The sequence below is a fragment of the Monodelphis domestica genome, chromosome 4, assembly GCF_027887165.1.
Source record: "Monodelphis domestica isolate mMonDom1 chromosome 4, mMonDom1.pri, whole genome shotgun sequence".
Taxonomy (NCBI): domain Eukaryota; kingdom Metazoa; phylum Chordata; class Mammalia; order Didelphimorphia; family Didelphidae; genus Monodelphis; species Monodelphis domestica.
This window is the reverse complement of record NC_077230.1, coordinates 430,835,766-430,850,312: the sequence shown is the minus strand read 5'-3', so window position 1 is coordinate 430,850,312 and position 14,547 is coordinate 430,835,766. Positions and strand designations below refer to the sequence as shown.

Below are 14,547 nucleotides of genomic sequence, written 5' to 3'. Positions count from 1 at the left end.
GATGCAAATCAAAACAACTCTGAGGTATCACCTCACACCTAGATGATTGGCTAACATGACAGCAGAGGAAAGTAATGAATGCTGGAGGGGGTGTGGCAAAGTCAGGACATTAATACATTGTTGGTGGAGTTGTGAATGGATCCAACCATTCTGGAGGACAATTTGGAACTATGCCCAAAGGGCGATAAAAGACTATCTGCCCTTTGATCCAGCCATAGCACTACTGGGATAGTACCCCAAAGAGATAATAAGGAAAAAGACTTGTACAAGAACATTCATAGCAGCATTCTTTGTGGTGGCCAAAAATTGGAAAATATGGGGATGCCCTTCAATTGGGGAATGGCTGAACAAATTGTGGTACATGTTGCTGATGGAATACTATTGTGCTCAAAGGAATGAAGAACTGGAGGGATTCCATGTGAACTGGGACGACCTCCACGAACTGATGCAGAATGAGAGGAGCAGAACCAGGAGAACACTGTACAGAGACGGATACATTGTGGCAGGATCGAATGTAACTGACTTCTCCATTAGCAGCAATGCAGTGACCCTGAACAACCTGGAGAGACATAAGAGAAAGATGCCTTCCACATGCAGAGGAAGAACTGTGGGAGCAGAAAAGCACCTGTGGGGTCAGGTGGGTCGGTCAGTGGGGCTCTGACTGGGGATGCAGACTAAGCACTCACCCTGGTGCAAATATTAAAGGTACAGAAATGGGTCTTGCTCAATGACATGTAAAACCCGGAGTAATTGCTGGGGCGGAGGGGAGGGAAAGCACGTGAATCACGTGGCCAGGAAATCGTCTAAATTGATTAATTAAATGAACAAATTTCAAAAAAGAACGAAAGAGCGAGTTTGCAGCGGCGCAGTGCTCGGAGGAGCAGGCCCTGGAAGGGCTCCCGACGACCTTCCGGTCCCCCCACGTCCCCACCTCCCCGATGTGGCCCGGACCTTCCTGGAGGACTAGGAGCCGCAGCCGCGTGCTGCTCAGAGGACCCTGGACAGGGCCGGGAAGGAGGAGGTCTCGGAGCGCTTTTGCAGCTCTTCCTCCGCAAGTGGCGACATTTCGCAAGCCTGAAGGCTGTGGCCCACACCGGCGCCCCCTAGTGGCTGCTGCCAGCACCGGGATCTCCCAGCCTAGGGCCATGGCCAAACGTGGGTCCTCCAGGGCTGAGGCGAAACGGGGCTTCAGCGACCGCCTCCGGTCCCGCCCCAGGGCACCGATTGGCTCCTCAAACCGGAGGACACGCCCATCCCCGTCCCGCTCCGCCTTCTCCACCTGGGGGGCCTGTGCCAGGAGAACCGGGCTGGCGCTTCCCAAGGCTGAGGGGGAATGTCCCTAAAAGGGCGGGAGGGGCCGTTTGCGCGCCGGCTGCGTCCAGGCGTGGGGAAAGGCGCAGGTCTGTCCAGGGAGCGCTCCCGTCCGGTCCTCTCCTTGAACCTTTGGAAAGACATTTAAGCCGCTCTTTGCCCAATTCTCTCTCCCGTCCGCCCCTGGGCCACAGGTCCAAGAAAGCCACACTGGTCAGAAGCAATGGGCGGAGTCCAGGCAGTCAGACACCCGGCGGGCGTGGCCCCGCCCTGCGCGTGCGGCAGCGCTGCCTGGACTACGTTTCCCAGAAGGCCGCTCGCCAACACCGGAAGCGGCGTGTCCAGGGAGTCTGGGCAATGTGGTGGGTTTCTTTGGGGGATTCACCCCGCGCGTGGCTTGCAGCCGGGCCCCGCGCAGCCCCGGGACGGCTCCTCGCCCTCTCTTGTCCACGTGAGTGTCCTCCCCCGTCGCTCCCGGCCCGAAGTCGCGTCCGCAGCCGGAGCACTCGCCACACGGCGCGGTGTCTCGCTCCCAGACTCGGCTCGGCGTCCGGCCCCCAGGCCAGGCAGTGGAAATGGCCGAGGCCAGCCTGTGGAGCCGCTTCCCCAAGGGGAGCGGGAAAGCCGGCCCTCCGGGTGGAACGTTGTTGGGGGAGTCACCAAGCGAACCCTAAGCTCTTCCGTGCGGAAGAGGGGCGGAGTTCCGGCCCGGCTGCTCTGGGAGGGGCTCCTGGGAGGATCCCTCCCAGGCTATGCAAACCAGCCGGGGAGGGGAACTCCCGTGGCGTCTCCGCTGGCCGAGGCTCCGGGTGGGGGAGGGGATGTTGGAACCCTCATTTCTCACTGCAAACGCTCCCGGGGCTCCTATGCCAGGTTCCTGCAGTTTCCTGCCTAGAAGGGGAAGGTGGGAGCAGGGATGGAAGAGGGAGAGCTCTGCTTCGGGATCCCCAGCCCCTTCGGCCTCCTGGGGGAGGGGAGGGCCCGCTGCATTCCCAGTCTGACCCAGCCTGTGCTCTCCCTCCCAAGGTAGGCTGCAGTCTCTGCACTGACGCCGGCCTGGCCAGGGGCTTTGTCAGCGGCCTCCTGCCCAGGAAAAGGAGTGGGAGAGCTCTCCCCCGAGGATCCCTGCCGCTCCCTGCCCAGCTCAGCCTGCAGAGGAGCCAGAGGGATGGCCCCTGGGAGCCCCAGCCCCCCAGCCCAGGTGAGTGCAGTGTGCCTAGGGCTGAGCTCCAGAGACCTGGGTGGGCAGCTGCCAGTGTGCAGTGGGGCAGGAAGTGGGCTGGGGTGGGCGCCCCCCGTCCTGCTCTCTGCTGCAGCTTTCAAAGTGCCTCGCCGCGCTTTGGCGGCTACAGCATTACCCTCTGGCCCCCATTGCTGCCATCCCCCCTTCGCTTTCCCAGTTCTCCCTCCTCGGGACTGACTGACAAGGGGAGCCACTTTTCCTATTTTTCTCTATTCCCTCAACACACTCTGTCTTTGACCTGGGCTCCCCCCCCCCCCCAAGGGTCTCCCCTTTCTCGTGGCCAAGATCTCCCATGTAGGACCTGAAAGTCCAGGAAAACCCTTGAGTGCTGCCAGCACCTGCCTGGAGGAGAGCCCTGAAGGCTCCCCCAGCTCTCATCCTTCTCGTGGCCCCCCTCAAAGCAGACATTGCCCCCCCCCATTTCTTCTGCCTCAGCCCTGGACTCTCTGAATCCCCCCCCTCCTACCAGTTCTTAGTCAGCAAGCATTTAACCAAGGAAGGGCCTCTGTGGGGACCTGCTGGAGCAGCCAAGGAAGAAAGAAGCTGGGCTCTGCCCTCCAGAGCTCCCAGTCTAATGCCAGCGGCTTGGGTCTACAGTAGGGAAGGGAAGGCTCTTGCCTGGGGCCCAGGATAGGGCCAGAGTTCAGTTGAGGCAGGCAGCCAGGAGGCTCAGGGGAGGAGGCCGAACATTCCAAGACTTTGGCAAGGCCCTGAGTCAAGGGATGGAGAGTCTTTGTGAAGGCTCAGTCAGGAGGTCAGTGTTCCTGCGCCAGAGAGGAGGAAGAGGAGCCTGGAGGGACAGGGCATCTCACGAATCACGCCTCATTGGCCCTTATTGTCCCTAGCTTGGGACAGCCCAGGGTAGAGCTAGACAGGTGCATGGCAGGACTTGCCTCCCCTCAAAAGGTGACTCGCCCTATCCACTGGGATAGACATCCTTGTCCTTCCTTCCCCTGGCTGCCATACGTTTTCTCTCCTCCTGCCAAACCTCAGGCAGAGAGGGGAGAGCCCTTTGGGGGTCCCGTGACGCTAAGCAGAACCCTTAAGCAGAAACAGGTGCAGAAAAGGCGAATTTCTGTTGGTTAAAGGCCAAGAAAAACAGGTCCTCAGCATCTGGCAGGCAGTTCCCATTTCGAGGTGGGATTCAGAGAAGGGGCCTGCTTGTTCACAGAACTACTGAGAGTCCGGCCGGTTGCTTTTCCTTCTCATCTGGGGAAGGGACAGCTCAGGGTTTCAAGGGTTACCTCTGATGCTCATGATGGGGGCACCTTTGCCGATCCCTTCTCCATCCTTCGGTTTCCTTCTGTAATTGAGGAACACTGACCAGCTCCGCTCTGAAATGTGTCTCAGCTCTAAGACCTATGAGTTTGGGTGTTCTAGGAGTCGCTGACGTTCCAGGATGTGGCTGTGGACTTCACCCAGGAAGAGTGGCGCCTCTTGGAGCCTCCCCAGAAGGAGCTGTATAGGGAGGTGATGCTGGACAATGCCCAGAACCTGCTGTTCCTGGGTAAGGACACCTTCCCCTGGTCACTGAATCTGCCATCCAAAGGGATGCCTTCCCCTCCCGAGTAGGCACTTTCAGGCCCAAGAGCTGCTCTCCTGTGTCCAAGAAACTAGGCCCTCCGAGGTGCCTGGTTCCATTGTGTGACAGGGAGCTGGGAGTGTCCTTTGCTGCTCCCCAGCTGTCTCCTCCTGGTTCTGGGCAGCTCCAGGTGATTCTGAGTCTCAGCCTTGGAGTGGATCTCAGGCATTATCAAGCTTATTCTCCACCCAGACGGGTATTTTGTCTGCAAAACTTCTAAGAAGGTGATCATTTCCTTGAGGATGGGTCCTCCCGGGACCACCCCTCCTCTCTAGGAAGGCTTTTGTCTTTGGTATCTTTGGGGGGTTAATAAGGATGAAGTTGTGACTCACTGATCCTGGCATTGCTCTTAGAGGCCCAGCATTGCAAGGATGTCTTTGTTCTTCCTTTGTACAACTCTGAAATTCCAGGAAAGATGTAGAGGGGAGGAGAGAAGGAAGGCAGTATTTATGGACATCTACTGTGAGCCAGGCACTGTGCTGAAGGCTTTCTGTGTGGATATTACCTGCCCCGATCCTCACCATACCCTTTCGTTTGGGTGCTATTATCCCCATTTTATAGTTGAAGAAACTGAGGCAAGCAGAGATTCGGTGACTTGCCGGTGGATAGCCACCTAGGAGGTGTCTGAGACTAGATTTGAACTGGGGTCTTCCTATACCAGGCTCAGTACTCTTTCCCCTCTGTACCATCAGCTTCCTCTAATTCACAGAAAATGGAAGCTATGCAGTGTGGCCATCCCTCTATGAGGGAGGTAGACAGGGGTGGTTCTGAATCCAGACTGGGTGTGTGTTCTCCATCCTTCTACCTCCCTGAGCGGCCAGCAGTAAACATCCTGGTGTTACAAATAAAGTTCCTCTGGAGGCTTCTTACTAGAGTCAAAAGCATTTACTAGTAAAGACAAAAAAGGGGAGAAATAACTTTGTAACTTTAGGCATAAATGCAAATGGTCCCTCCTTGTAGTCCGTGCTCTGGGACTCTGCAGGATGACACACGGTAAGAGCTCAGAGAAAAGCCCCAGCCCAGAGACAGGTAAGGAGGCAGAGAGTCTGACACGGCTTCCTGTGCTGGCTTTTGGAGCGCCAGCTCCTCCTTCAGTGGCGATGTCACCCCAGGATGGAGGCAGTGACCCTAGCTGCGCCGATGAGCTAGAGGTCCCCCAAATTTTTACCTCAAATGCTAGGACCCGTCTCTGAGGAGTCCTTGAATCCACCCTGTGCTCCTTGCTTCCCTTCCCCCGTTCCCTAATGGAATTTCAGTGGCAAGTTTCTCACCATCCTACCTTGTTCCTCATGCCCAGGAATTCCAGTTCCCAGAGGATACCTGATCTCTCATTTTAAGCAAGAAGGCCCAAGGAATTCCTGTCTAGGTGAGTGAGGTGAAAGCTGGCATATGTGCACTGTTGTCACAGGGGGCTTCTTCATGTTGGGAGGGAAGGGAGAGCTAGACTTGGGGCAGGAAAACCTGATGCAGAATTATTTTTCAGATACTTTTAGCACTGAGACCCTGGGCAACTCACTGAACCTCCTCTGGGAAATGAGGGGGTTGGACCCCATGGCCTTTCCTTTCCCTTCTAATATTAAGTCAATAATCCTGGGATTATTGTTCTGGGAACTTTGGGGCCTGGAACTGTTCTACAACTATATCAAAAGGGCTGAGGCGGTCCAGTGTGAGCTCTTTTTTAGACCTTCCTTAAGTCAACAAGCATTGATTAAGTCCTACCATATGTCAGACCTGTTGCCAGGGACATCCCCTGCTCTCAAGGGGCTCACTGCCTAGTGGGAGAGACAACATGGTCACATCTATGGAAAACCTGCTGTTACATATAGGATAAAAAATCCAGTCAAGAGGAGGAAGCAGGTACTGCGGTCCAGGAGGACTGGAAAAGGCTAATTCTAGAAGGTGGGATATTTGCACTTCAGAGAAGCCAAGGAGAGCCCTGTAGGCCCCAGGGCCTGAGGGGGGAAAGCCGGAGAGCTGGGGGATGGAGTGTCTGTCTGTTCATGGAGCCAAAGGGAGGCCCCTTCCCCGCCTGGGAGGTGAGGGCAATGAAGAGCAGAGAGATGGAAGAACAGCCCAACAGAGGATTTCATACTGGATCTTGGGGCCAGGGAGCCCATGGTGTAAGGGGAGTCGGCCTGAGGGAGAGGATTCTGTCAGCTGGTTGGGGGACTGATTGGCCTGGAGGGAGCCGTTAGAGAACTGCAGCCAGTCCTTGGCAATCACTCAGGTGTGAGAACATTAGCCCTGACTAACTGGCCACAGAGGCCGATACGATACTGGGCAGAAAAGCATGTATTGAGAGATGTGGCAAAGGCTCGGTCCCTGGGCTTTGGGAAAGATTGCATGTGCATGTGTGGGGTGAGCGAGCGACCAGGGTTAGGAGCCGGGATGAGAACAGGAAAATAAGGAGATGGGAGAGAGACGACCACCAAGCCCTAGTCGCAATTACAGATGGGGAGGCAGAAAACGAGAGGAAAGAGAAGCCATTGTTTGGTTCTTTTCCCCGTGAGGAAGGCAGATGTCCTCCTGGCAAATGCCATGGCTGGGTGCAAAACCAGACATTTTCTGGGTTCCTGTGGGACTCCCCCCACCCTCCTGCCGTCCAGCCCTGGCCTGGGGTCTGAACGTACAGTCTAATCACAGCCTATTCTAACTGGGTTTAGGGTATGGCGAGTGTCCTTTTGAACATTCCTTTGAAGATCCTTAAGAGATGTTGCTTATTGCCCTTGAATGGGAGCCTTTGGTTTCTTATCAACCACCTTCCCAGGCTTGTCCCCCCGGAATCTTCTAGATAAGTAGTCAGCAACAAAAGGGACCAAGCTGGCCTTCCACATCCCTTTTTCCCACCTGGGGGTGGGGGTGGGGGAGGAGTAGGCTGAATGCTCCTTCTGGGAAGAGCCCACTCAGTTCCATCTCCCTCAGGCAACAAATCCCAGGGAAGAGTAGCATCCCCAAAACTTAGAGGGAAGCCAGAGAGCATGAGGGGAAGAGGAAGAGGCCGCGACAAGGCAGGAGGAAGGAAGATGGAGAAGAGGCCTTTGGTTTCAGCCAGCGGGAGATCACGGAGAACTCGGGAAAGAGGGGAGCAGGGAAGGTGGGAGCCAGACTGAGAGACCGTGTTTAGGGTGAAGTGGTGGCCCACGTGTCTAGCTGTTGAGCCATGAAAAGGGGCACCATGTCCAGGGGCGGGATAGGTTGTGGTTATGGAGGGAGCAGACACAGTTTATTTCTGGGACTTAGAAAGGAGCCAATAGAGAGATTCAAAATTAGTGGGGGGGAATGGGGTGATCCAGGAGAGACTGCGCTGGAGGAGGAGATGGGATGTGCTGGCTCATTTATGTATCTGCAGGACTTGGCTTTGGCAAGAAGAAGCACACCCTCTTCTGGCGAGTGTTAGCATGAAAATTCTCTGAAGATTGGATGTTGATTTGTAATTATTTGTCATGTCAAGGAGAGAAAAGGGGGTTGGAGAAGGAAAAGGCGCCTCGTCACCTGGTTGGCCACAGAGCTCGCTGCTCACCTTGAGTGTCTACTTACTCCCGTTGGTTGGCTGGGAATCGCCCCACAAGCTTCATGGATGTTGTATATCTCTCCCCCATCCCCCTATGCCCCCATCACTTCTTCTGGGTCTCCCCGATTGGACAGATTTGGCCTCAGGCTGGGCAGAAGCTTGTCTGGAAAGAGGAAGTGGGACAAGAGGCTGGCATCTTCTTGGACCCTCAAGAGCCTCTGGCTTCTGGCACCCTCCCTAAGGGCTCATTAAGCAGATAAGCTTGAGGCCTTGTTCTTCATCCAATCAGAGGGTGGGAGTGAAGGCCAAATAGAAGCTTTCCTCTTAAAAGGGAAAGAGGGATGTAGATTTATGTTCACTTCTCAGAGATAGGGTCAAAGGAGGAGTAGAAGGATGTGCGAGGGGGTGGGGATAAGCGAGCTCCAGGGAAATGGCCCGTTTCCCTGGTGAAGCTCTGAGGCCGTGGTCTCAGCACAGTGTAGGGCACTGGGATTTTTCCAGTGTCACTCCGCTAGTTAGTGCCTGAGGCGGAACTGGAACTGAAGTCTGCCCAACTGCTGGCCCATTGCTGTATCCACTTGGCCACCCAGCTGCCTCCTGGAGAAAACAAGTAAAGAGATCAGTCGTGTTGGAGCCAGGGGCCTGGGCCTGGGATGGAAGGAAGACAAGGACTGCTGAGTGATGGGGATCACGCCATGTCACTGATCGATGTCTACAGTCATAGACCCCATTCCCTTCCCTTCCCAAGATGGAGAAGGATGAGAGGAGGGTGTGATGGAGAAAAGACCATGGGAGAATGGGACCAATGGCAGAGTTTATTAGGTTATTGCTGGGTAGCTCAGTGGATGGAGGGCCCGGCCTAGAGATGGGAGGTCCTGGGTTCCAATCTGACCTCAGACACCTCCCAGCTGGGTGACCCTGGGCAGGTCACTTGACCCCCAGGGCCTAGCCCTGACCACTCTTCTGCCTTGGAGCCAATACACAGTATCGATTCCAAGATGGAAGGTAAGGGTTTTTAGAAGGAAAAAAAAGTTTGTGTGATCCCCTGATTACTGACTCGACTATTCAGAATGGTCTTTTAAATGTATGCATTCAGGGCTCCCCGTGGTGACTCCAAATTACCAGTGACGGTAGGTGTCATCGATTTATATCATCTGATGTCAAACGTCAACCTGAATTCTGAAAATTCAGCACAAAATGTTAAGTTCATGAGTACAACGTGATGATGGAAGTTCTGTGTTGGGCGTTTTCTAAGAATGATTTTAAATTCCGTCAGGGATAACGAGTGTGTATACGTGACCAGGTCCCTGCCAGCGCTGCTGCCAGATGGCTGAGAAAGAGGATTGGGGCCAAATGGGGTTTCTTGGGCTCACCCGTGGGAGTGTGACCCACAGAGGCAAAGATTCTCCCAGGGGACAGAACACAGGTTTCTCTGGGCTTTAGGGAGGGAGCAGCAGGCCAGGGAGAGGGGGCTCCGGCTCATCCCGTCTCAGGGTTAGCGGTTTCTGGACAAGACTGTGTAGTGGGGACCTGGGCAGGAAAGGGGGGATCTGTTTGTAGAACAGCTTACACAAGGAGATGCACTAATGACAGTACAGACATATACGTATGAAGAAAATGGAGTGGCTCTGTGCTGAGCATTTCAACAGAATTCATTTGATTCTCTCAACAGTCCTGGGAGCAAAGAGAGACTGAGCCCCATTTTGCATTTCAGGGAACTGAGGCAAACAAAAGTGAAGTGACTTACCTAGACTTGACTCGGGCCCAGCTGTGTGGACCGTGCTCACACTGATGTTTCTTTCGGTTTCTTTCTGTACAAAAGGGTTATGTAAACATTTTATTTCCTCTTCTGTTAATTGGGTGATTGGATATTTTTGTAAATATTCATTTCAGTTAAAGTCTAATTTATTGGAATATTATTGGGCCAAGTAGTTCTTAATAATTACTATAATTATTTTTCATTGATTTTCAACTCATCCTTTTAATTTTTGACACAGATAACTTCAGTTTTCTCCTTTCCTTTTTAAAATCAGTTTAACCAACGGTTTTTCTACTGGCTGGGATTTTTCCATAAAAACAGCTCTTGTGTTTAATTTTTGGTTCAAAGTTTTCTTTCAGTTTCATTAATCTCTCCTTTGATATCCAGGATTTTCAATTTTGTTCTTTTTTTAGTGGCACATCTGGTTGACTGATTTGTTCTTTCTATCTTTTCTGGATGTAAGCATTTCAGAGATAAACATTTCCCCCAAGTGCTGATTTGGCCTCATCCCATCAGTTTTGGCAGGTCGCTTCATAGTTGTCATTGTCTTTAATTAAATTATTGTTTGTTTCTAGGGTTAATTCTTTGACTCTTTTAGATTAGATTATTTACAAATAATTTATTTCTTTTTATTGAATATAATTTTTTTCTTGCCTTATGATCTGAAAATGTTTCATTTTGTTTTTCTGCATTTGTTTGTTGATGCCCTGATAAATGGTCAGTTTTTGTGAAGGTGCCATGTACTTCTGGAAAAAGGTGCTCTCTTTTCTATACACATTCAGTTTTTCTTCAAAAGTCTGTCATGACTAACTTTTCTAAAATGTTATTCATAGCCTTAACTTCTTCCTTATTTATTTTATGATTAGATTTATCTATTTCTGAGAGGGAAACATTGAGGTATTTTCCCTTTTTTTTTTAAGTTAGGTAATCAGAATCATTGAACGCTATAGATAAAATCTTAAAAAAGAAAGAAACAATGGCTATCTCCAAAAAGTAATGGTCCAGAACAGAATCTTCTATGCCTCAGATGAAGACAAAAAAACAAGGTTGACACCCCCCCCCCCAATTGGGTTCTACAGCAACAAGAAAGGAATTTTAAATGAGATCACTAGAACAATTCCATTATTCTTAAAGATATGATAGATATTGAAATAATAGGAATTTTTAGTATGCAACAAATGGTACAATATCCATAGATCTGAAGAGAGTATAAGAAAAGTGCAAATTCTTTCAAAATGACTGAAAAAGTAAACATTTTTCAGGTTAGCACAAAACTTGTAAAGAAAGACCATGTGATGGAGCTTCAGGATCACTTGAACACAGCAGAGTAGAATTGATCTCAACATAATGCAATTGAAGGAAAGATTGAACATGAAGTGGAGGCCATCTGTCCAATGCAGTGGACAGAGAAAACTGAGTTTGATTTTCAGCTGCTGGGGTTTAAGTTAGATCACTCAGCCATTCAGGATTCCTGGCCTGGGTGGGAAGGCATAATGAGAGTGTTCAGTGTGTCTTTTTCTCAGGTCTGTTGTGAGGATCCAATGGGACTGTGTGTGGAAGGCTTTGTTAATTAAATCATCTTATTGCTGTGAGGCAATACCATTTGAAAATGATTGACTCTGCCCATTTAGGTTTGAAGGGTCTTGTTTTTGACTGAGGAAACCAAATGTCAATCAATACACTTTCTACCCACAGAAGGAAGACTATATACTCATCTGTGTTTCTGTGTTTGTTTCCATCAGATGCAGAGACCAGGGTTGATGTGAAGGAGTTGCCCACGGAGGTGAAAATGACCTCCTGGAAGGAATACTTTCACAGCAATGAATCCAGAGCTGATTGTAGTAAACTTGAGAGAATCCACAGTGGCGAGAAACATTATGAAGGCAATCAGCATGGAAAAGCTCTCAGGAAGGGTTCCAGTGTTGCCAAAAATAAGAGAATCCATACTGAAGAGAAACCTCATGAGGGTCATGAATGTGGAAAAGCTTTTAGGGATCCCTCTTCCCATATTGTACACCATAGAATCCACCCTAGAGGGAAACCTCATGAATGTAATCATTGTGGGAAGGCTTTCAGAAGTAGGGACAGATGTATTCATCATCAAAGAATCCACACTGGGGAGAGACCTTATGCATGTAATGAATGTGGAAAGAGTTTCACATATAACTGCAGTCTTGCTGTACATCTGAGAAGCCACACTGGAGAGAAACCTTATAAATGTAAACAATGTGGAAAGACATTTACCAGCAGCTCCAGTCTTACTTATCATCAGAGAGTCCACACTGGGGCAAAACCTTATGAATGTAATCAGTGTGGAAAGACATTCACAAGCAGCTCCCATCTTACTTATCATCGGAGAACTCACACTGGGGAGAGACCTTATGAGTGTAATCAGTGTGGAAAAGCTTTCAGAAGCAGCTCCAATCTTGCTGTGCATCAGAAAAACCACAGTGGAGAGAAACCTTACCATTGTAATCAGTGTGGAAAGGCTTTCAAAAGGAGCTACAATCTTACTTATCATCAAAGAATTCACACTGGGGAGAAACCTTATGAATGTACTCATTGTGGAAAGACATTCTCGAGCAGCTCCAGTTTTACTTACCATCAGAGAATACACACTGGGGAGAGACCTTATGAGTGTAATCAGTGTGGGAAGACATTTACCTGCAGTTCCCATCTTACTTCTCATCAGAGAATGCACACTGGGGAGAGACCTTATGAGTGTAATCAGTGTGGAAAGACTTTCAGAAGCAGCTCTCGTCTTACTGATCATCAGAGAATGCACACTGGGGAGAGACCTTATAAATGTAATCAGTGTGGAAAGACATTCACCAGCAGCTCCAGTCTTAATTATCATCGGAGAATGCACACAGGGGAGAGACCTTATGAATGTAATCAATGTGGAAAGACGTTCACCAGCAGCTCCAGTCTTAATTATCATCAGAGAATGCATACAGGGGAGAGACCTTATGAGTGTAATCAATGTGGAAAGACATTCACAAGCAGCTCCCATCTTACTTATCATCAGAGAATGCACACTGGGGAGAGACCTTATGAGTGTCATCAATGTGGAAAGGCTTTCAGAAGCAACTCCCACCTTACCTATCATCAGAGAAACCACACTGGAGAGAAACCTTAGCAAGTAATCAATGCGGAGGGAGTTTGTCAAGCAACTAGCTTGCTATACGACAGATAAGCCACACTGAGGAGAAACCTTATGAATGTAGTCAATGTGGAAAAACTTTTACAGGCAGGGCCAGATGTATTCGTCATTGGAGAATCCACACCAGGGAGTGATCTTATGCTTGTAATGAATGTGGGAAGTGTTTCACAAAGAACTGTAGTCTTGCAGTACATCTGAGAATCCACACTGAAGAAAAGCCTTATGAATGAAATCAATGTGGAAAGACTTTTAGGAGCCGCTACAAGCTTGATATGCTTCAGAGAATCCACTCTGGGGAGGAATCTGATCAATGTAATCATTATTGCAAGATTTTCACACACACCTCCAGTCATACTTATCATCAGAGAATCCACACTGGGGAGAAGCCTTATGAATGCCTGGAATGCAGTAAAACTTTTCCTAGACATTTTCCTTTTGCTAGACATCAGAGAATCCACACTAGAGAAAAAACATTGTTAATGTTAAAATTAATATTGGAGACTTTCTATTAGTTACAGTGATTTGTTAGTAAAAGAGAGAGAAAGAAGAGAGTCTGCCTAGAAGGTCTCCAAGTTGTACTGCTTCTCTCCCCAAGTTCCCTGATGGCCACCACTGGCTGCTTCTCCCAAGTAGCTACTGCTTAAGAGATCATTCCTCCATTAAGCTGTAGCCCAAACTGCTGCTTTGGGCTTCTCTTTGGCACCAGATTATAAAGTCATATAAGAGCAGGAGTTCTCCACTGAGACAGGCGCATTGATCCCCCAAGGAAAAATGGCAGTGACCCTGCTGGTGTTTCAATCCTAATTTTATCCCTCCTAATCAGAGTTTCTAATTGGCCAGGGATTGACCTCAGTCCCCACCTGAGCAGACACATCACATATGTTGACTTCCATTGGTGAGGAACTGCACTGCCACATTGGCAAATTGAAACACGTGACTCAGTGGTGCCTAACTACTTCAAGTGATATATAAACCTTATAAAATGTAATACTAAGAGTTATTGGATATTAATTCACATTTTACATTGTTGGCGATCAAAAGTCTGGAGTTATAGGACCCTAGCTCTGCTCTGTTGAGCAGTTTTTAAAGGCAGATTAGCTTTAGATGCCTCCCACTATTTCTGCTGTCTACATGCTACTGCAGTTTACCTAGTTGTTCCCTTTGCTCCCAGCCACTGCTTCCCTACCACCACTGTTTGCCCAAAGGTTTGAGAGCTGTTTGGAAGTACCTTCTTTTTCCTGCCAGAAAGATGAGATCCAAATCCCCTTGGGCTACTACCCCTCTACAACCAGGGGGATCTCAAGCCTGCACTAGTCACTTTTCACCAGGGGAACACTGTGAAGCATCCCCTTACACACTATTCACCCTAACCCCAGTCTGGCTAACCTAGAGGGGCTTCCATGCTCCTAGCTGTCAGGGTGGGAACTGAGGTGTCATGTAACCACTGGTTTTTACCTGTAGGGGAAGGGGAAGGAAGAATAATCTTCCAAACCTCACACCTAACTCCTGAGGTTTTAGGTTGGTTTGTTTTTTTTACCTTCAAGAAAGTCTTGTTTTCTCTGTAATCAAAAACCATAGAGCTTATCTGAGGAGTTACAAAGCATGGTTCAAACTCTAAGGGAACAATTTTTGTTCCCAGAGAATTTTACTGAGTTGCAAAACCTAAAAAGTTCAGATTGGCTCTGTTTAATACTGTTCCTGGAAATGTTTATGTTCCTTGGGCATTTCACACTTTATTTACTTCTCAAGAATAAACACCAGAAAGCTAGACTGCTTAACTTACAGACCCAAATGGAAAAATTTGAGTCTTGAGTAATCACAAGATGGAAAAGGAAGATCCCTCCCCATCTATGCCTCAGGTTGAAGACCTCCTCTCTTGCCTTGGGAAGATTCTGGCTACCCTACCTCCTTGCCTGACTTCTTCCCCATCCTCTCCTGTCCCTTCTCCCCACCCCTACCCCCAGTCTTCTCACTCTGC

General features: G+C 49.7%; 1 protein-coding gene across 5 annotated transcripts; it reads left to right on the top strand.

The window, feature by feature from the left end:
* Nucleotides 1-1,485: 1,485 nt before the first annotated feature.
* Nucleotides 1,486-13,557, top strand: LOC100619254 (zinc finger protein OZF-like). Of its 5 annotated transcripts, none has more exons than XM_007505681.3 (5): nt 1,486-1,762; nt 2,342-2,512; nt 3,935-4,061; nt 5,434-5,502; nt 7,486-8,772. In XM_007505681.3, exons 1-5 carry the CDS (start codon nt 1,535-1,537, stop codon nt 7,536-7,538), a joined length of 648 nt encoding a protein of 215 aa, XP_007505743.1. In that variant the 5' UTR covers nt 1,486-1,534; the 3' UTR covers nt 7,539-8,772. The 5 variants fall into 5 exon arrangements, with proteins under 5 accessions (XP_007505743.1, XP_007505739.1, XP_007505742.1 ...); XM_007505677.3 differs by lacking the exon at nt 7,486-8,772 and adding an exon at nt 11,149-13,557 and having other exon boundaries at nt 1,497-1,762; XM_007505680.2 differs by lacking the exon at nt 7,486-8,772 and adding an exon at nt 11,149-13,557 and having other exon boundaries at nt 1,631-1,762; nt 2,338-2,512.
* The last annotated feature ends 990 nt before the right edge of the window (nt 13,558-14,547 follow it).